This window comes from Myripristis murdjan, chromosome 5, assembly GCF_902150065.1.
Source record: "Myripristis murdjan chromosome 5, fMyrMur1.1, whole genome shotgun sequence".
In the NCBI taxonomy this organism is placed as follows: domain Eukaryota; kingdom Metazoa; phylum Chordata; class Actinopteri; order Holocentriformes; family Holocentridae; genus Myripristis; species Myripristis murdjan.
The window spans coordinates 22,600,576-22,623,621 of NC_043984.1; the positions used below are offsets into that span (position 1 = coordinate 22,600,576).

Sequence of the window (23,046 nt, forward strand, 5' to 3'; positions counted from 1 at the left end):
GAAATGGCAATAACAAAAAAAAAAAAAAAACATTTTCTTTTCTTGTTCAGAAGAAGGAATAATTGTATAATGGGGTAAATTTTGATGATCTGTACACTAGGCAATTCAGTGAAAATTGTGATTTTGTCATACAAAGGTTGACACTGAATCAGAAGGAGAATCAAAATGGATGTGACAGGTGTCTGGCACCCATGGCCAACAATACTAGTTTACTTGCAACATTAGGATGAGATCTAGGTTACCAAACAAAAAAATACTGCATACAAAAAAATTCAGAAAACATGGTGAAAGAAGGACAGTACAAAGAAATGAAAACACACCTAGGTGGAAAAAAAAAAAAAGTATTGGGCAATAATCTCAAACAAGTTGATTAACTGTATGTGTCATACTTGCAGTAAGATATTGTCAAAGATGTACTTATAAATAAGTATAAATGTTAAACCTGTATGTTCAGGTTTAACATTGTGTCATCAGCATTGCAAAGGAAAGAGACAACAGTCTGGGCTAAAGGGAACAAGAGCATGTCTATGTAATTGCCTATTCATTTTTATGGGGAAGTTTGCACAACAGGTCAAACTCGTGCTTCCTTAGAAGTTTTGCAACTACAGAAAGCAGACGCTCTACATCCTCTCATCGTACAGAACTGCACTTCAATCCTAGGAATAGTGATCAGTACAATAAACACCCTGACACTGAATGGTGGCATTAGTATAAGCAGCTCAGGTCCGAGCATATCTTTATACTTGCGGTATCAAAGTTGAAGGACTGATTAGTGCCAGCCTGCCTATGAACACTAATCAACAATGAAATCACACAGGTCTTCTGCATTATCCCCTGCCAAAATGTGAGGATATAAATTCAATTTCAATGAATTGGTTGTGCACATTTGCAAAATTGTGACATGTAAAAATAGCCCTTAAAAGACTAAATGTCATAAAAATAGAGGAGTTTGTGTGTGTATGAGTCAGCTGTCAGTTTGTGCGTTATCTCCTCTGCCACAGATAGCTGTAACGTGTGGGCAGAGAGGAACCATAAGCATTCAAGGGCTGGGTTCGTAGGAATATTATCAGTAGTATAAACAAGGAATGACTGCTTGGCGCCATGCCAGTGTCTAAATAAAAGAAACTGAGTGACATAAACACCATGACAGAAGATGCCCTCTGCAGCGTAAAACAGACATCATCCAGACTCAAGATGTCTAAGATCCAGTACAATGTACTCCCTGCACTGTATCTTATTCTCTACTTTTATCCGTAAGTCAACTTTGTATGTCCTCTATTTGTGAAAATACAGGACACGATGTTACTATACATGAAAACCTCTTTAACTGAAAATGTACAACTATGTCTTTAAGGTAGCATATCACCAACATGTACAATCAGAAGCTGGTCCACAGACAATAAACAAGAGGATTTTCATTTTGCAGACCCACATAAGACTTTTTATACCTAAATGATTTTTATCCTACAATAGTGTTATCTGCTCTGAACCAGAACATGCTGCCTTATCCCCAAGCAGTCACAGTGGGTGCTTTGACTGTCTGCTTTGCCAGAAAAATAAGAACTGAACCTGTACTATTATCAAGACAGAGCATCTGGAGCTGCATCCCAGAAAATGCCATATCTGTCTCAATTCATTCAGAGGCTCAGGTTTTCTCTCTCTGTTTTCTTGCTTTGGGAGAGAGTTGTTCATGTTCACAAATAATAGCTGGACGGGCCTGCACAATAAGCCACTGCCAAGATCAAGCTCACATTTCAAAACTCTATAAACAATTTGCTTAGTTTGCATGAGTGATAGAAAACTCTCCAGAATTCACAGTTGGCTGTTCATTCATTTTCACCCCTTATCCAACAAAATATTGTTTCCCACTGACATCAATTGTTTGGAAATGTGTTTCTTTTTTTTTTTTTTTACCAGATATGGGGCTACTGGTAAAGGAGGATGCTGACCTCACAGATCTGCATGACTGACTTAGCAGCAACAATATTTGCTACTACAGAGTTGATGACTTGGTTGCTACTTTTCAGAGCCTCCTGGCAACTGTTGTGGAGCTCTGGGGGAAAAAAAGTTAATGTGTTGACCCCCAAACCATTTTCAGCAGCAAACTAGTGCAGCTGATGCCGATTTGCATTACTTGCTTGCTTGTCTAATGCAAAGAGGACTGATCACAGTGCACGGGCCCAGCTAACACCAGGGGAAACAAGGGTCAGCGTGGCAAATACAACAATATGCAAAATCACTGGAGGAGGTCATCAATCTTCCATTCTCTTGCATTCTTGTCTTTTCTGTCATGTGTATTGATGAAACATCTGCTCTCATTTTTTGAACTTTGATTGGCCTTTTCTCATTTTAACAGAAATAAGAAATACAGAACAAACTATTCTGTACTTATTCATTAAGCACTATGACATTTTTAACTACAGATAGTGGGAAACTCTAGGTGTATCTGAATCAAGAGAGCAAAGGAGGCCACACATAGTTAATATAGCTAGTCTGCTCTTAGGCTGACTGATCTTAGTCAAACAGTTTGTTGATTAAATCTCCTGATTTTATTATTGTCACCTGTGTAACAGTTCTAAAGTCAAGTCCAAAGAGGGTTCCACAGTCCAGCATTTTATGTTATCTTATTTTATTCTATCTTGCAATTGAGTTGGCTAATCGGTTCCTTGAGTGACTGATGTGCAGACACACCACATATGACTTCATGGCTGAACTCCCTTTTGCAAATAAGTGGGAGGTCTATTCATAGGCCGACAATGCTGCTCCAGTGCCTGAACTGAGACCGCAATGTTTGATTGTGTCTGTAGAGTCACATCAGCTATACACAGTCCAGACACACTACATTGTTTAACAAATGATGCTGTGACATACGTCCTCTTTTTACCTCACGTTAACATACTGTATGTGTTGTACTGCGTCTGGATATGATTTAGCTGCATTACATATACATGAAAACTTGACATGAAAATATAACTCTGGTGCCTGTGCACTAATAACAAATTTAAATTTGTCTGACCAAAAGGCAAATTGGTGCAGATGTCACTCCCTTTCATAAAATTTACATGTACAGGACCCAACATTAATATGTGGGTGACCTGACCAATTGATTTTTATTTATGTATACATATGCTGGAGATATACTGCATAGTTTTGCTGCTAGAATCTTCAACTGGTACATTTATAATAATAGCAAAAGCTGAACAAAATTAGATGTAACTGCGACACTACAGTAGATTACAGTAGATAATCTGGAATACTATAGTTAAACAGCAATATATCAATACGCTGCAGTTAAACAGCAGTATTTCAATGAATCTCTACCCATCTTTTGAATCACTACCCATCTTTCAACAGAGACTGAAGACTCATCTCTTCACAATACACGTGGACCCTACTAAAAAAAGAAATATATTACAACTATAAAAAGAAAAAAACAAACTACAAGTGCTACTTATTCCTGTTTAGGGCTTAGCTGGTGAAGCAATAAGTGGTTGGTCGAACAGCTGTTGACAAAATGTACTTACTGTAAGTCACATTTGACAAAAGCTTCTGCTAAATGACGTAATGTGTAGATAATAACCTTATTCTATCTCCCAGTCCCAAACATATTTTCGTTTTGCGTGACCTACATATGACTTTTCTGGTGCTCTGACTGACAACCATGTCAACACAACTCACTCTAAAGCCAAGGCCTAGTCAAAGCAGCAACTGTCCTGGGAGTGAGGCCTTGTGGTCACATCTCACCAAGGAGCAAAAATTCCAAAGAAAAGGTCATCGAGACACTGGGCAGAAGTCCAGCTGCGAAGGAGGCTGTCAGTGGTTCACATTCCTCTGTAGGATGTGGAGCATCCAGTGGACATTCTCTATACACCCTCTGACGGAGTGAGGAGCCTGCGGAGTCAACAAATAATTCACCAAGTCCTTTGTAACTACAGAAAGCCATTCATGCCCATGGCACATCGCTTGTAGAAATTGAAAGTAAAGAAAAAAAGTGTGTTTTTTGATGGAAATGAGCTATTCAATTTACTCTTGCAAGGCTTCTGTTGGATCACCTGGATTACTCTGAGTCTGAGTCTGAATTAAAAAGTATGGGGAAACAGACTCTCGGCTACAAGGTAAGCTTTTAATGAAATTTTGGTGTCGCTGCATTGCTGATTCATGAGGCACACAACTAATTGGAAATTTGCACAAGTTTGCCTGCAGAATGTGCAGTTTCAGAGAGGCTTTATCACCGCTATCAAAATCACTAGAAGTGCCCGAGTTGAATTTTCATGTGTCATTTGAATGAAACCGGATGATGGCCATGCTTGTTATGAGCATTATAACGATAAAGTAGCGATAAAGTAGTAGTCGTGATTGGCTCAGGTGCCACCACACTGTTGCTGGACTGATCTAATCAGTGACACAGAGGAAGAGAAAGGGGGTGGGAAGGAAGAGAATAACTTCAAAGTTCAAACATTATGAAAACACTGGGATGGCTCTATTTTCATGGACAAACAGCCCAGAGCATAGCAGGCAAAAGGCAGAGAGGATGAACATACAGAATGTATGGGCATATAAACATCAACACACAAAGTGCAGCAACTGATTTGTGGTCATTTTGTGGCCAATAGTGCACAGTACACAGCACAACTGAGGTACAGATGGAAAAAGAGTTGGATGCAGAAGAGTACACAAATTGGTCATCAGGTCACTAATAGGTCTTCAGTCATGAACAACTGAAGCACCTCATTTACCCCATCAGAAGCAACAGGTTCTGCACCACAGTGCTCCAACACTGCACCAAAACTACTCACAAGAGGAAACTGATATCCTTATATAGAAGGTGCACGACAGCTACAAGTGAATAAACAGCACCTTAAACAAGACACCAAGGACAGATAATGTTAACTTAGCTTGAGAAACGATAATGTCTTTAGTTAACTTGTTGCTCAGGTCCCTAGGAGAATTGTTGCACAATATAGAAAAGGATTAAATGATGGACTGTTAGGCGGACAGCCAAAGAACTTGGTGGTGAACTGTAGCAACAGATGGTCCTTGACAATATACATATAGAGTTTGGCATCAGGGGACTAACTGCACCTGCTGAAATGATACAGTAGATTCTTGAATTGGGATGAGAAGGACCACTAGCTTTCTATACTAAAGATCTGACCCACTTCATTTATGAACAAGTTCAGAAATATTTAAAGGAGCAACAAGAAGTGCAAAGCCTTAGGCAACAAGGAAAACATTTCATACTACATACAGACTGTGAGTCATACTGCTCTGCTATTACCTGCAGCAAGTTGTTCTGAGCAAACTGATGGAGAGATATTTATAACTTTACTAAGGGTGAGCACAAAGAAGAAAACAGTAGTAGTGTTTTGCTAACAATATGTTTAAGGGGAGTTACAAACAGTACATATTGCTTTCTTGAGCAACAAATGTAAAAGCCAGTTAGTTTGTTAGTTTGCCATATTAATGGGTTTCCAAAGTGACTGAACATATCAGGCCATTCAACAGCTTCAAATGCTAGCCTGGCCCAGTTCGCATGGCAAACATAAGACTCTCAAGTGGTGCTGTGCTCATGCAGTTGGCATCGTATTGGCATCACTACATTTGAGTATTGGAAAGGGAGGGACGGGGATTTTCAGCAAAATGGAACAAAGTGGTTGGATGAGCTTCGCAGTTTTCACTGGCATTGATCAACAACACTTGTGTATCCTTGGTATTGTGTTATGGTCATTTGCATATTTGGCAACATCGGTTGTTCACGCCACAAAGACAGCGCAGAGTAGACCATGCTTTGCACAGTGTGTGGTTTTCGAGTAAGTAGGAGATACAAGCATAAATCTCTGTAATCCTACACCAAAACTGCACTGCACTGCTTAATCGTTACTGACACAGCCCCTACTGCACCTCCCCCTCTCGTTTTGGTGCAGTCAAGTCACCAAAATATTAAATGGACACAGAAAAGAAAAGAAAAGAACTAAACTAACTAACTAAAGAAGAAAAAAAAAAAACTGTGCGCACCCAACGAAAAGCCACTTCACTGGCACAAACCTGTGCCATCCACCATTAAAACAAATAGGGACAATAGTGGTTTAAAGTTTATATGAGGCAGTAATACTGATGAAGAACATGCTTCCACCCTTAGGCCCCATGCTTTGTCTCACACAAAGACAAGCAGAAACTGTTCTCTCAGCCAGGTGCATCTCCATAAATGTCACAGCCAGAATATAAGAGCAAAACACAGCTAATAATGCAACTGTAGTACCTTCAATTGTGAAAAAAACAAGGATTTGTCTATGCTGATCAGTTTTATGCATGAATAAAGCTCCTGTAAACAATGGTGACAATCCCTGGCAACACAGCGCAGGTTATGAAAATATGAAGAGGTTGATTGTGATGAATATTTGATAGGAGCAAAGTAGTGCGAGGGGTGTGCTGATGCAGAGCCTAAGCCTAGTGTGGGTTTTGGCTGAACTGTAAACATTTGTGTTTACTGAGCTGTTCCTGTTCCTAACAGGATATTCTTATCGTCACCACGGGACTTGTGTCCAGGAAGAAGACACAAACACTGCACCGCTGCCAGGCTATTAGTCACTAAGTCCTCAATGCAGATACACTTTCTGCCACTATCCAAACAGAGGGGTGTGCTCTCATAACGTTACTGTGCAAATACGTTGTAAGAGTTGAGACTTAAACAGTGTAAATATTTACATACCAATGGACTGACACGTACTCCTGTGATCGACATAGTGCTATTGAGCACCAAATCTGTCAAAACACTTTTTATCCTGCCCAAACAGCAGGCTATAAGCAGCCTTTATGCTTTCACTGTTCAAAAGCAGACCTGGGCTGCATCATGTGACCAAAATATTGTACACACACAGTACATTAAGTATGGCATTTTCTGAAGTGTTTGTGCTTTGCTGATATCACTCTCTGACCACCATCATTTCTCTACAAACCAGGGGCCTAAGAGTGATGCTTCTATGATGAAGACACACCATTATCTCTCGAACCAGCAACCTGTTGGTCTTTATGAAATCCATACAATTTTATTTAAAGACATCTGTATTTGAGCTGATCTTACAGTGTGCTAATTCTTACAAGGGAAAGGCATCAGTCACACATAAACCATTTAGCTATCTCACTGTAATCTCTCCATTACATCTCTGCATCTGGTTAAATTCTCCCTCAAAGTAAGCCTATTTGGTTAAAATAAAGATTTGATACTGTTTGTAAGCTACCTTTTCATACCGCACTGTGCCTCACCATGTATCAAAGAAATTCAAAACAGATGGATGCACCAGCCTGCGTGCACGCATGTGTGCTCACTCACAAACACCATCAACTGGCACGTAATAAATAAATGAGCAAATGTATACAGACAAAAAAAGAGGCTGCAGTTACACACATGCAGGCTATTTCCAGCAACAATCGCTCATAAATAACTGCCAATGAGTAGAATGATCAGTTATGGTATATGATTAAACCTAACCATAATCAAAATTATCATTATTTTACATTTAAATAAAAGCATGACCTTGCCTTTACACCAACCAAGCCAAACAAGATAACTTCTTTTTGTTATTAATCTTTTTTTTTTTTTTTTTTGTTACAGCCACTGCTTTGTGTGTGCATCTTTGTCCTTGGTCAAAAATATCTAAATAGCTTGTCCTTTTTTTGTTGTAGCAGGGGGTTAAGTCTCAACAGCTATGGCATCTATTATCTCCCTTTTAAAACCCTCTCTCTTTCATCAGTACACAAGATGTGCTATTTAAAGTGGATGCCAATACAGACAGGTGCTAGATGCTAGATGTTAGATGTTTAGCGGGAAATGGGATAGGTGAGAAACATACTGTGCTAAAATAAGCTCAAAGTATATATCAGTGCTGCTGATTTTGATCAGAAAGTCGACAGGGAGGCATCAGTTTTACGTTGCGATGTTTCATGAACACAGGCCCTCTGTGACTATCTGCTGCGTTTAATTCCCAAAAATCCCACATTATCCCAAACCTCTGACCAGTTGTGCCATCTGGCCGGGTGAGGAGCTTGGTCAAGAAGGTATAGAAACAGATGACAAAATGGTAACTACGAAAAGGTCAGGCAGACATAGGGAAGGACCATCTGGTCCAATCAGAGCTCACAGATACCCAACTGTGACACTGGCCCTGATACATAAAAGGACCATCTTTGCTCTGTGGGCCCTCAAAACATAACCACCTGGCCAACCAAACCAGAGTGACTCCCCTAACTAATTTTAAAGATGAGCGTAAGCAAACCCTTTTGGTGCTGTAGGTTTAATCCAGAATTTATTCAGCACTTCAAGTGTAATTGCACGTTATTAAAGAATTAAGGCTTGAACTGTAGAAGCACATGAAATAATTCTACATTTATTTCCACAAGCTGAGAGCAGATTGTAGTGTATCAAAGCATTCACATTTTTTTTTTTTTTTTTTTTGGCCAGGTCAATTTCCTGACACCGAGGTCTCAGATGTAATAAGAGAGCAGACTGATTCAGTTTACTTCTAACTGATAACAGTGATAATCTGCTGGTGTCATGTTTTTTCCACTCTTTTCTTGGGATAATCCCTTCGCAGGACAGTTGCCATGGCGCTGGAATGGTACACTCGCTGCCAATAACTTTGTCCTTTAGCCAAAGACCACAGCGCAAACCATTGTAAGGCTCAAGAGGAATTTGCGAAACCATATTAAGAAATCTAAGCAAAACAGATATGCCCTTGTATCAAGAGAAGTTCATGCTAATCACAGAAAAGGGCAAAAAGGTGACAAAATGTTGGCATGGCTGGAGTGAAAATCAGAGAATCAAACCAATTGCCTCAGATAAATTTTGTTCCAGGCGACCAAGAACTGCTGCTCAGTCCAAATAGCAAATACTGTAGGCCTGAAAAACAACAAAAAAAAAAGACACAGTTTCCACCATGCCTCCCTCTCTCTCACCCTTCTCTGACACATTTCTGCATGCAGTCGATGTTATCTCCATTTGCAAACCTGCCGATGAGAATGACTAACAGTTTACATTTGGACATCTGTTCTGTAAATCTGATAACTTGAGTAGCCAACAAAACACATTTTCACAGTCACTGTCGATGCTCTTGCATTGGGCTGTGAATTTGTTAATCTGCAAGTTACATCTGTTAATCTTTAGATCTGTGAATAGCCAACAGCAGAAATTCTGTATTAGAATAAAAATCTAATTCTCAGTATTACTGTTTTTAAATGTACACTCATCTAAACTTTACTTTTTGGTGCCAAAATCACCCGATTTATCCTCAGAATCAATAAACATTATCTTGATTTTACAGTGATTAGCACGTAGTTGATCTCTTTTACTTTTTACCCCAGTTGTAACTCTGTGCTCATCACATGGCAGTGTCCTTCTGTGCAGTCAGACACCGTAGCTCCAAATAGGATTTGTATTTATTTAATTTCTTTCCATCCTCTCTTCCCCCTGCTCTCTTCACCATTCTCCTATTTAAATCCACTCCAGATGGAAACATATGGGCTTCTTGTGTCTTTCTCCCTCTCATTCACTTACCATATGTGCTGTTTTCTAAATCTAACCTGTCTGGCTAAAACTGGTCATAATACTGCATCCTACCTTTCCTGCAAATTATTCTGTCTCTACTTATTCCCTTCCCAATTCAACTTGTCGGCCCCTCTCTCTGCCTCCCATACATGCATACACCATGCTCCAACTTCAAGAAAATAATCTAGATGAGAGAGAACGAAATGAAGGCAGGAGGACATGTGGGCCCATTGTTGCTTTTGCTGGTTGTGTCTAATCGTCTTTCTTAATGAAGTTTAAAAAAAAAACAAAAAAAAAACTTTTCACTTGTCACTGGTCTTGTCACTTGTCACCAGTGTTGTGCTAGTTACTGAAAACCAGTAACTAGTTACTGTTACTAGTTACTTCATTTCAAAAGTAACTCAGTTACTAACTCAGTTACTTACACCAAAAAGTAATGCGTTACTCTGAAAAGTAACTATTTAGTTACTAAAAAAAAAAAAGGCTCCCATTAATGCCCTTTTAGCCTTCATTACAGAAATGATACTGCATTGGAGAATAATACAATCTGCTGATGAACTTGACATGCATTTGCATCACTGAACTCTGCAAAGCAATGTGGTCTATATACAAACACAAACAACAAAGATGTTTCCAAGTGCCAATTTATTTTAGGCCAGAACAAACTGACAATACTACATACTAGGTAGTTGCCTGCAAACTTGCTGCCCTTTACAGGTCAGAATTGCCCTTTAGGAGGTCAGAGTTGGGTCTAGTCTGCCATAAATAATACAGAAGATAGCTGCAACATAAGTAACAAACAGCATTCATTATAACAACATATCACAACATAGCTGTAAACCTGGCTTAACTCAAGAAAGGCACACAACATAGCCTAACCAAAAAGCCATTTTTTCTCAAGTAATTCTGAATTAAAATGATGGCTTCATCAGATCAGCAGCACCATAACTATTGTTCCTTCATATCTCTAATCCAGCAAACAACATAAACACAAAATAAATTATCTTATTTTTCTCAAGGCATTCTGAAACAAATAACTGCATACAATTGGAATATATTATTCAGAATCAAGTTGGAAAAATGAACATTCACTCAGCACCAAGTAACTGCTGGTTAGACAACCATAAATGTAAGCTGAATATATTATTCAGAATCAATGTGCAAAAATACAACTGCTTTCAGCACGAAATATGTATGAGGTAAGCAACTGCTGTTGTGTATAGTCCATCAAAATAAGTATATATATAAAAATAAAAATAAAGTCAAAACATCTTTCCTTAAGTTCAACTATGAAGTCCAGGCAGCAACCATAAAATAAGTGTTGTAAAATTTAACAGAATGTAAAACAAACAACAACAACAAACAACAAAGAAGGTGCTTATTGGCAAAGACCTGACTAATGTTTGAGTGGAGGTTTAGTCTTCGAACCAGTGGTTGTACCTCATGAGAAGCAGCTTCTCAAACCTTTGGTCAGAAAGCCTGTTCCTCTTTGGAGACAGTACCAGGCCTCCCAGACTGAAGAGTCTCTCAACAGGTGCACTGGATGGGATAGCTGCATTTTTCTTCAGACAAATTTCCTTTATTGTGGGAAATTGTTGGAGAATCTCCATGCCTGTTTCGGCGGTTTTCAAGTAGGACATTACCTCAGTCTCCACAGAGGCAAAGTGTTCATCATCGTCCTCAAAGGAAAAGAAGTCCTGCTCTTTGTCTTTGGAGGAGCCTGAGTCTGGTGGGGTTGTCGGAGACACAAGTTTCCTGGCTGGTTGCTGCTCAGGGCCAGGGACAAACTTGTGACACTCTGCTACCAGGATTCCCTTGATCATCTCTTTCTTCCTCTGGTCTCTCAGCCACCGCAACTTGAATTTGGGAAGAGTGACGGCTGCCAGCATTGCGTCGCTGCTTTCCAAGACGGATGCAAATCGTCTTTTGATAGCCTGTAAAACACACACACAGTGTCACAGACATTAGAATAAGTGAGATTCCCTTTTATTTATTTATTTAGTGTATGTAACGCGCTCGGACCGTGCCGTGCTGCTGCAGCCTCCCTAAATACCCTGGGACTCTGCGTTGGGTATAGGCCCGTTTCCACCGAAGGAACGTCGGGCTAATTTTACCGGCCCGGGGCCGCTGTCGCGTGTCTCCAAACGCAGGAACTACCTCGAAGGAAAGAGTTCAGGAACTTTTACAGGGACTAAACAAGTCCCTGCCTCGGGGTAGGGACTCTTGAGCGGCCCCGAAAAACTCCCGGGTGGGGCTTGGGGTTTACTTGTTGCTGATTGGATTTACTCACGGCGCGATGTGGTGTCAACAGAATACAGACGTTAGCTAACGTTAACTAAAGCAAAAAGAAAAAAAAAAACTAACTAGCTAGCGCTAGCGTCCCTAGCAACACGACCAACACTCCACATCTGTTGCTGGCCGTTGCAAAGCAGTGAAAATAAACATTCACTTATCTTACAACATATCTTAACAAATCGACTGGATGGCCATTTTTTCTGTCAGAATATTTTAAAATGATACAGGGAGCCGTTTACAATGCTTACCTTGCAAAGCAGTGAATATAAACATTGAATCAAGATGGCACCCGCACGGAAAAGGAAATGGAAGGAAACTAGAGGAAAGGAAACTACGGTGTCCTGTGAGGGACAAACTACACCAAAAAAAAGAAAACTTAAACTACGGTGTCCTGTAAGGGACAAACGACAGCAATTGCTAGATTCTCGAGGGAATACACAGCTCAATAGCGACACCTTATGACATATCTCAGTCACTACCTTACATGTACATTTCCATGAAAGCAGCACACCACCAGGTGATATTGAACTATAGTTATTATGAATCATTTAAACTAAACTAAAACTTTATTTAGCCAAAAAAGTATTGCTATTTATTTCTGCTGCACCCTGCAGTACAATTTATAAATATCATTCAGTTTGTCAATACGTTCGAGATTTATTATTCCCTTAAATAGAATACATTAAAAATAACTTTTTGCACATTTCAACCGATTTCTTTGGCTATATTAGTACTCTCTCAACTAACAATATTAATGACATCGACTCTATAGTTAAAATAATGAGTGGTGTGTGTCCATTGATTAAATGCAGTCTTTCTGTACAATGAAGAGGGAAAACCAGTTAATTACAAAAGTGTTGAGGAAATGTTTCTTACCTGAACTATGGCTTTAGGTAGGCCCGTTGCCACAGTCAGACTGTCTTTCACCTCCAGGGTCTTTGACATTAGTGTTTCAAGAGTGGGCAGGAGGGTGCCAAAGTAACAGTTATCCTCTCCTTGTAGGATGTCCAGAGCAACTGTGAGTGGCTTCATTGTGGCACAATACTCCTTCAGAAAATGAAGTTCCCTGTCGCTAATAGATTTTAGCTGTAAACGATCAGAGATGGCACTCAAGTCAGTCATAGGTATTTCAACAATTCTGGCCACAGCATCATAAAATGAATTCCATCTTGTAGTGCATGGCACAAGCAGCTTTTTGGTGACCACCTCACTCACTACCTCTGCAGCCAATGTGGACTTGCTTGTCTTATTCCACAGGGCTGTGCATTTAGCGGTAGAGCTTCTGTACAATGCCTTAGTCCCAGGATTTGAAACAAGCCACTTGTCTATGTCATTGCATGAAATTAGGTTTAGTGTGTGAGATGCACATCGCTGGTGCGGAGGTAAAACAATCCCTTCCTCTGCAGCGCTGTTGAGAGCGTCAGCAACATCAGTAAAGGTAACCTCTTCATCATCATCATGATCATCATCGTCGTCGTCAGAGAGCGATTCCGGTTGATACATGGCAAAGGCTTTCACAAAGTTGGAGCCGTTATCTGTAATTGTGGAGGTAACTTTTGTTGACACTCCATACAAAGAGTGAATGTGGTCAATCTCACTAGCAACTACATCGTAGGTGTGCCTACCCTTTATCCTTTTACAGGCTAACGCAGCTTTCTGGCGTTGTAAAGTGGTGGGGTTTATCCAGTGAGATGTTATCCCCATGAAGCTTCTGTTGTGGGCAGACCAGATGTCTGCGGTGGTAGAGATGTAATTCAGCCCCTCAAAAGTTTTCTTTAGCTCGCTTTCCATTTTTGTATATTCTCCCTCCAGGTACTTGGAAAAGGTTTTCCGTCCCATTTGCCGTGTCGCGCCCGGTATCAGGCTAACTAGGCGCCTGAAAGCGGGCGACTCCACTGTAGAAATAGCCTGCATGTCTTCAACAACATACCTTGCGATGGCTTTATCAACTTTGTCCTGGCTAGCAGTCCCACGGTTAAAATCCAACCGCTGCTGCTTAGGTGGTGGAGGAGGTGAAGTTGCATCGGATGATGAGTCTGTTTCTGTGCCGGTACTTTTAGCTACTAGCCTCGTCGTAGCATGTTGCCTCTGTAGGTGTTTCAGCAGATTAGAATTGCTGTTTTGGGCCGTAGATAGGATCTTTGATCCAAGGCACAATTTACATTTAACTAAAATGTTATTTTCTTTTTGCTTGATATAGGTGAAATACTGAGAATATCTCCAAGTGAAAAAGCTCAACTTGGGCTCCGCCGCCGCCATGATGATGCTAGTACTTTTTTTTAGTCTAGTCTTGTTGTTGGTAAACACAGACACGCCCCCACAGCGCGTGTCCTCTCTCCCGCTCTCTGACAGAGGAAGATTCAGGACTACACAACACTGCACTGCAGCTCAGTCTCTATCTGAGACTGTAAAATAACGTAAAATAACGCAGTAACGCATCGTGTAGTAACGGTAACGGAGTTACTGAATTAAAAAAATAACGCGTTAGAGTACTCGTTACTGCCAAAAATAACGCCGTTACAGTAACGCGTTACTTTGTAACGCGTTAGTCCCAACACTGCTTGTCACTGGTTAAAATTTATCCTGATTCTTCCAACATGGCTTGGTGGCAGATGTGACGACCTCAAGGAACGCCCATCTCATTCTCCTCAGGATGCACTTTGAAACATTACGATTAGGCAACTATTAGAGATGGTTAAAGTTAGGCCACAGTTTGGTGTGGTTGAGGTTAGAGTAGATGAAGGTTCCTTAATGTTTTTGAGGTCTTCGGCGTGCTGCTGGACCCTTCTTGACTTCCTGTTTATGTAACAACCTACATATCTGTCTATCTGTCTACCTGTCATCCAAACCTCCAGAAGGGTCTCTCCCGCTACCAGCATCTTTGACTCTGACAACAGGGTCCTGTTCTCCTGATTTCCTTCTCTCTCACTATTCCTTTGAGGCCCCACCTCCCACCTAGGACACCATTAAATATTGTGGACTTGCATGTCCTCAAATATATCTCATTCTGCTCTCTAGCTATTTTCTCCTGATTCACTCCACATTAATTCAAGGCTCCTGCTGTCTTTACAGTTGAAGTCACATTTAAAAACATACCTATGGAGGACGGCAGGGAAAGGAGAAGAAGAAAGACAGAGCATGCAAGAAGAGAGAGAGAGCATAAGACTGATTTTGATTATCTTCATCTCGTAATAAAATACAGACTCTCACAGGTATATTTGAGAGTGAGCATTAGTTCTGGAACAGACACACGCATACACACACACATATACACACACAAAACAGTGGTAAAGAGGTGGAAAAAGCTTACAAAATTATAGTACTGTTTCATATTTCATATGGTGACACTGCATTCAATCTGGCACCCAAGCTCATTAAGTGCTTAAGTACTTTTTGACAGTTGTGTCAGCTAAAAATAAAAACATGCCAGAACAAAGGCTTTGACCAAACTTATGCATAAAACACCTTTGGGGAAGGAAGAAGTTTATTCAAATGAAAAAAGACTTCAAAAGTTGATGCACACCATGTAACTAAAAATATTCATAACAATATCATACTTGATTATGACTAGGCTGCCAGGCTAAGGACATGCCTCCCTAAGGATTTCTAGCACCTGAGATAAAAGCAGCTGGAAAGTCTTTTCATGCCAGCTCGCTGATTCCTCGATAACCCTGTCATGTGGGGAAGATGAGAAAGCAGCGATAACAGTGGCGGATTAGAAAAGAATGCGCAAAGATGCACATACTGGGCCTGTAAGCGTACAGTCTGTAACACTGTTAGGACAATGTATTGTTGAGAGCAGATGGAGATGCATAAGTGGGCCAAACGGTAGGTATATGTTTGCGTGTGTGTGAGCACGTGTTCGTGTATGTATGCGCGTATTCCAGGAACTACAGGCTATGCCGTGCTGAGCTGTGTAGTGCTGAGACGTCGGCTTCTGTTAGAATTAGGTCAGGGCAGGGCTGAAGGGCTGAGGGTGGAGTAAGTAGGGATGGATTTTGAGCATCAGATCTGACTTGGAAACGGATCTGATTTGTTTGATTCAAAAAGAACAATTAAACTGTGAGATTCTGAGATTACAGTTTCCATTAATGAATGTTGTATTCTATTGAGTTTTTATTTATTTTATTGTATTTATTTGTTTTACTGTTAAACACTCTGTAGCCCCTGTTTTAAAAAGTGTTTTATAATTATCATTATTATTATTAAAAATGAATTAATACTATTGCTTAACTTGGTTATCTAAGAGTTAGCTTTTTAGTTTATTGATGCTGGGTGCTGAACCTGTTAGTTGAAACCGTTGTGCTTGATGACTTTGCTTACAAGTGACATTTTAATCTCTCGCTACGCTCTTGCTTGCTTTGTCTAAGTTGGAGCACAGTGTGTGTGTTATCTGCATAGGGCGGGGGGGGGTAAGAGAGGCAGAGCAGCGTGCTACAAGCCGTACTCATCGTTCCTGTATGGGCTTATCAGTGGCTGAGACAGAATTACAAGGCCAGCACAGTTACATGCTGTCCCGTGCTTTAAGGTCCAGCATGTGAGCCGGCCACTCAGCGACTGGCCGCCCCTTTTAAGGAGGAAAGTCTTAGCTTAATATCCGCCTGCAGCAAAGAGAGCTGTGTGTCAAAGTACACTAAAGTAAATTAAACTTAGATGAAAGGAAAATAAGAGAGGAGAAAAGAAGAAAAGAAAAGAGAGCAAATATTTGATCAAAAAACGTGGCAGCATCTACACTGATAGATTTGGTTTTACGAAGTATTAATACATGCAACATGGAGAATGTAGTGCTCCAAATGACAGACACACACACACCCATGCACACACACAGACACATCGCTGTAGGAAGACAAGACGGAAGATCGGGACAAAATGAGGGAATAAGAGAGATCACAGGAACACAATGGGGCCAGGACACAAGAGAAAGTGATATGATATAGTACTAATGATGGTGGAGAGAGGCAGCACCAGAGAGAGAGAGAGAGAGAGAGAGAGAGAGAGAGAGAGAGAGAGAGAGAGAGAGAGAGAATTATGAATAATAGAAGAACTGGGATAGCTCTCATGCTGGGAGACACAGCTGCTCCATAAAGGTGGCTATTTCCTTTGGTCTACATTAATTTGTTGTTATTTTGAATTTATTTGAATCAGACTTGTAATACAATGACTGAATCATGAAAAAGCAACAAAAATAGCACCAGAAAAAGGCAGCTCAGGTTAAAATCCTGTTAAAACCAATTTCTTCACTGCCTAAACTTACCAACTTAGCAAACAGCCAGACTCAGAAGTCCATGGCATAACACATACCACTCATAGACTAGGGTGAGCAGAAGGGGTAGCAGTGCTTTAATTACAATAAACAATAAACAACAATAGGGTTTCTCTGTCAGTCTAATGTTTACCAAAGATTGTCATACGAAAACATCAAGCTTTCACAATCAACATCTGTGGCCTAAAAAACGTCATTTAACGAGTTCTGGATTTGATCCAAGGTATTTCCTGCATCTGTGTAATTCTGGGATACTCCTGTGAGAGCTGATTTTTTGAGGATCTGGTTTCTTACTGTAAAAAAAAAAAAAAAAATCATGTTGGTTAACTAAAAAGCATTTAACTTGCATTTGTGCAGGGTTAGAAAACTCTCCCTCTCGTCACACAGACAACATATATGCTTTCACAAGTGCATCTGCATGTGCGCGCACCCACACACAAACATACACACACACAAAAACACATATACACGCACACATACACACACACGCGCACCCCGGTGAGTGGAGAGTTATTGGAGCTCTCCACTCAGCAGCAGAGAGCCCTCAGACAGAGTGGCAGATCAGTGTTAAAGCCCATATAATGTAGCCGAGAGCCAAGAGTGTTAGGGAACAAGTGGAGCAAAAGGTTCCTGTTTTCACTGCCAGATTGTGTCCCTGCCCAGTCTACAATCTGTGCACCATACAAATGGAAATCTCATTAACTGAGGATGGATAGGTGCAAGATTTCAAACAATCAGCAATGTTGACACATTTTGAGTATCAACAAAGAAATATCCATCAGGATTGTCACTCAAACCTAAAACTCACTTATTTCTCGACAATTTCCCATGAATAAAATGTTGAATCTCTATAACCTTCAGAAATGTATACACAATAAATACTACATTCATTTTTTAAAATTAAGGCTGAAAAAATTCCATGATATTCCATGACTTATCCCAAGAATTTCTTAAATCCCCTGACTTTCCCTGCTTATTCCAGGCATTTAAAAATTCCATGACCCATGGGAGCCCTGATCCATTAAAACAGAGAAGCCTGACTTTGTCTCATCAAATGAAAAGGTCAAATACTCCCATTGTGGGTAATTCATCTTTGCAATGTTTTATCAGAGCAACATGCTCATATGGGAAAACTGGTGATGAGGAAGATAACTCATACTGAAAGCCATGAGACACTGAAAAGCAACTTCCGAGAAACACCAGGGCTTTTCATGAGGGATCCTCAGCAAAACAAATCATAAATAACAACCAGAGGAAAAGGACTCCCAGCTTAAAAAAAAAAACAAGAAAAAAAATAGTAGATGATGTGTGGTAGGTGGATCATGTGTATTCATTCAAAGATGGAAAAATAAGAGATCTGGAAGGAAAGGTGGTCAACAGGAGGACACAGAGAAAGAAAGAGAGAGGAGGACAACAACCTTTTCCTGTAAACTGCCCTCTATCCATCAATTACCAACCTACAAGCGTGCGCGCACACACACACACAGTGTTCCCTCTAAATCAATTCGGCAACACAGCAGATCATGCGACCAGCGAGGGCAGAAGCCACTGGGTCACAGTTCCATGAGTGACAGTAACGGGAGGGGCCGATCCATCAGCCCTAATGATTTTAGATGATTACAGCTCATTCCCTGACACTCACCCCACATTTTCTCCCCAACTCCACATCCTCCCGTTCCCCTTCCCCCCCATTGATCCATCCCCCCTTCTTCACAATGCATTCTGGGTTAAAAACACTGGGAACTCCCCTCCCTGGAGAGGAACATGCTTATTGCCCTCGGCATGAGAACATGTGCAGTCATTTAAATGTCAGAAATGCGGCATGGCCCATTTGTGCAGTTTGCTGGTCAGTTCAGAAACCTCAGAGCCAGCAAGGGAGAAGGGGAACATGGGAAACTACTAAAAATAAAATAATAACAAAGAACACAACAGCACACCAGTAAAAACATCCAAAACTTCAATTTGTTTTAGTGAACATGTGAACATCAGAAATGAACAAATCAGACAAATAAAAACAACTTAGTATTCACACGTCTGAGTACCTGAGGGGCTCTTGAACGAGCTTGAACGAATTAAAATGTTGCTACCTATCATTTGTAACCGCACACAACACAGTCCAGCAGAGCACTCATTCTGAATTTTCCTCCCTAGGGAATACCATGGAAAGACTGATCCATTTTTCCTGTGTTGACACGGCCATGCTGTTGCAGGTTGGAAATTTGTAAGACATAAATTGCAAGGTCTGAAATCAAGTAAATGCATCATTGGCCGACCACACAGATGAAGAGTTTGGATGTAAACAAGGATATGTATTAATGTAAATGCAAAATCTGTTTACCATTTTGCACGTGATAACAGTGACAAGAGTAAGTTGTGCTACAATGGATACCAATATTTTTATGCTACCAGGGTTGAAAAATACAGAACCTATTTTTTAATGTCAAAGTGCAGAATCAACTATCAACATCTGTCACATTTGACTTAATATTGTTTACTTTCTTGTTTACATTCTACATTAAATCAACATTACAGATCAGAGAGAATCAGAGTGCAGAATCTGCAGACTGCAGTATGTGGAGTCATGGAGGACAGTGCTATTTGAGGTCCCACTATTCATTTCTGCTGACTGTCCCTAATTATCAAAAGGCAAGAAAGTGTTTGATATCTCTGCCCCGCCCGTGTGGAACAGCCTGCAGAGAGACGTGAAAATCATGTACATGCTTTCTCTTTATATATTCAAAGTAACTGTTTCAGCAAGTGAAGTGGTGGAAAATGAATTTCTTGGGAACTGTCTATGTGTTGATTAAGATGACTGTGCAATTACCCCAATTTCCATCGACTCTTTCTTCTTTTTCACTCTTTTTTCTGCGATCGCTCATTATGAAAGTTTTATATTGTCGTTTTGAGTGTAACTTCTATGCAAAACAGGCTCTGTGAAGTATTTTCTGGGACCACCGCTGCCTCGCAAATGTGCTCAGCTTAAGAAATGGAAAGGATATGGAGCATGGACATTCAAGATTGGACAGTGCTTCACAACAGAAAAAAGTGCATTTAACACAATGGTTAAGAGGAGCTTCTCCAATCATATGAGTGAATTCTAACATTTAACAGGAAAATATCAATAGCAATTTTTCAAACATGTGAACATTGATCTACAACCGGCCAAAAGGTCTGAATGATGACATATTGCACAACATACGCTGGGGAGCTCTAGGGTAAGTCAATATTTGAAACAAAGCCAAGGAAAATGCGAGAGAAGCCAAGGGACTCCAAACTTTCCAAGCGAGATTGGGTCGTGTGTGTGTGTGTGTGTGTGTGTGTGTGTGTGTGTGTGTATGTGTGTGTGTGTGAGAGAGAGAGAGAGAGAGAGAGAGAGAGAGAGAGAGAGAGAGAGAGAGAGAGAGAGAGAGAGAATACATGCCTGCACTACTTGGCATATATTTTATTCCAAAATAGCATGATGTCTTTATTTATCTATGTCATCTACAATCTTATCATTATGCGAGCAAAGGCCAGCTTTGGCATTTCAGATCATTTCGGATGTAATGAGTTATTTTGATGCTACCAATTATATTGTAAAGGCAGATTCTTATTTGATTTGTAACCAATAATGCCTTATTGACAATAACCATAAACAGGATCAACCAGTGTACTCAGTAGAGAGCAGATCTCCACCGGGCGTACCTGCCCTTTTCGGGTCTAGGGGCAATGTGCTGAGCAAAATTGGGAGACTCAGCAACTGATTGTATAGTCAAACACTTCTAAAATTAAACTGCTGTATGGTTCAGATTTAATACAGAGGAGTATAGAAAATATGCTGCAAACCTCCCAAAGCCTCTCAAGTTCAGCTGTTTCTTGTTCTCTCTGTATTTGTGTCACTATATTACACACATTGTACCAGTGGTCAGGAACATATGGCTCTCCAGCCATTTCTGGTTCTTTGCCAGTAGTCATATGGCTTTCAAGGAAAAATGTATTTCAAAATTAACACAAATTTAAATAGCAAAATTCTACATTATTACAAAAGGCCTCTCTCATGGTCAATGGTCAGCCGATGTATAAAACTGCGACAGCTGTTTTACTCGTTTTTCACATTTTCATGAAGCATCAGGCTATTTAACCTATTTTAACCCCACTACCACACTTTTTCCATTTTTTGTCAATGTATCTCCTCAATGCCCTGCTATCTTCCCTGTCAGCAGTCTGTAAACTCGCCCAAAAATATAATGCACATCCAGGAATTTTTCACACAAGCTGGACAGTGAATCAAGAGTGGCAGGGACGTATAGCGACCCTGGAGAAGAGAAAGGGGCAGCAGCAGTGGTTGAGCAAGCTAGACAGTGAATGAAGACAGAGAATGGAAGTAGCCAAAACAAACATTTTGCAAAGGTTTTGAAACAACACGACCCTGAGAGATTCCTTATCATATGGTCATAATCCTGCACAGAAATTTTAGACTGATAGGTAGAAGAATGTTTGGTAAATGTTGTCCTGTGTGTCCTGATCTCTGTATGATTAAAGATCTAATTTCAGCTGAAGATCAAAGAGCTGCAGGATGCACCAGGATCCCAATTGTACAGCAAACACAGTATGAAAACAGGAACTGGGTATGAAGCAGCTGAGAGAAATTGGGAGCCAAAATGGAGCTGGATGTCTGCTGAGACAGATGTGACTTTGGGTTGGACAGACAGAAACAAAGGCAGAGAAAGGGAGATCAACATAAAGGAACCTCAACAAGAAAATAATGAAGAAAGAGGATATGAGTTGACTGCAGTGGAAGTGCTGTTGCCAGTGTGTGCATTATTAATCTCCATCTGTTTTAATTATAAAAACGTGGCTGCAGCTGGGTATTCACAAGCATGTGTGCATGTGCACACATACACACAAATTCATGCCATTGGTAGAAGTTACTTATTTCTTCTTTTTCTTCTTTGTCAAACTGAGATGTTGTTTTTTTTTTAAGTCAAATACAAGCACTACTTTGTCCATGAGAAACGAATCGTATATTTATTACACACTGGCCTGAATCCATAAAAAGTCTTCAGTGCACAGTATTGTGAGGCTGTTTTAAATCTAAACTGAGCAACTTCAAGGGTTCAAGATATTATCCAATGATGTGCCATTTTGGACCAATAACTGATGGATCATAAAAAGTTAGCTTACACACTCTCTGTTCTCATAATTTTCATTGATCTGACAGAGATTTGAGCTGAAAAACAATCAAATGATGCAATCACGTGAAGTTATTAAAAAGTAGCACAATGAATATCTACTAATGTATTGTCTGAATCATATAAGACTTCGTAAATTTACTGTGTTCAAGATGAGATGGATCTTTGATCAATTTTCATCATGGAGAAACACATAGATATGCACATGCAAAACACACAGACACACCTAAAACACCCACATGGCCTCAGACAAAATATGAGGAAGGGAGCATCCAGAAATGACGGGCAGCTCTAATCACCACTCATGTCAGGTTGTTTATTAAGAAATGCATGTATGTTTGTGTGTAGGTGTGTGTGTGTGTCTATGTGTGTGTGAGTGTTGCATGTTTTTCCTGTGGAGGAAGGGGAGAGAGTTTATCTCTCCCACAATGCACACATATGCACCGGGTGGAGGATTATTAATAGCAAATCAAAAACTTTGTTTCCATAGTGACTGTTTGAGTCCATTATGGAAAGTGTCTCCTGTTGTTGCTACGACAACCATCCAGCAATGGCAAATGAATGTGGCACACAGCTGAGTGATGTGGTGAGCTGGTGATTTCTCCATAAACAAGCTCTCAGCACCAAGCCAGGGGCAGGTGGAGGACTGCAGAGATGAGAATAAGAAGTAAAGAGGAGCAGGGAACATCTTCACACACAGACTATTGAGCTGTGCTTTTATATAGTTGAGTTATAGGACTTCAACTTGACATGAGATTTAAAAATGACATGTTTAA

General features: G+C 40.3%; 2 protein-coding genes across 2 annotated transcripts in view; both read right to left on the bottom strand.

Moving 5' to 3' along the window:
- Nucleotides 1-23,046, bottom strand: part of camk1b (calcium/calmodulin-dependent protein kinase Ib) — a 58,174-nt gene that overhangs the window by 25,613 nt on the left and 9,515 nt on the right. The gene's annotated exons all lie outside the window — the stretch shown is intronic.
- LOC115358989 (zinc finger BED domain-containing protein 1-like) lies at nucleotides 10,170-12,813 on the bottom strand. The gene is made up of 2 exons (XM_030051171.1): nucleotides 12,713-12,813; nucleotides 10,170-11,475 (listed from the first exon to the last, which is right to left on the bottom strand). The coding sequence occupies exons 1-2, from the start codon at nucleotides 12,779-12,781 to the stop codon at nucleotides 10,957-10,959; spliced, it is 588 nt and encodes a 195-aa protein (XP_029907031.1). The 5' UTR covers nucleotides 12,782-12,813; the 3' UTR covers nucleotides 10,170-10,956.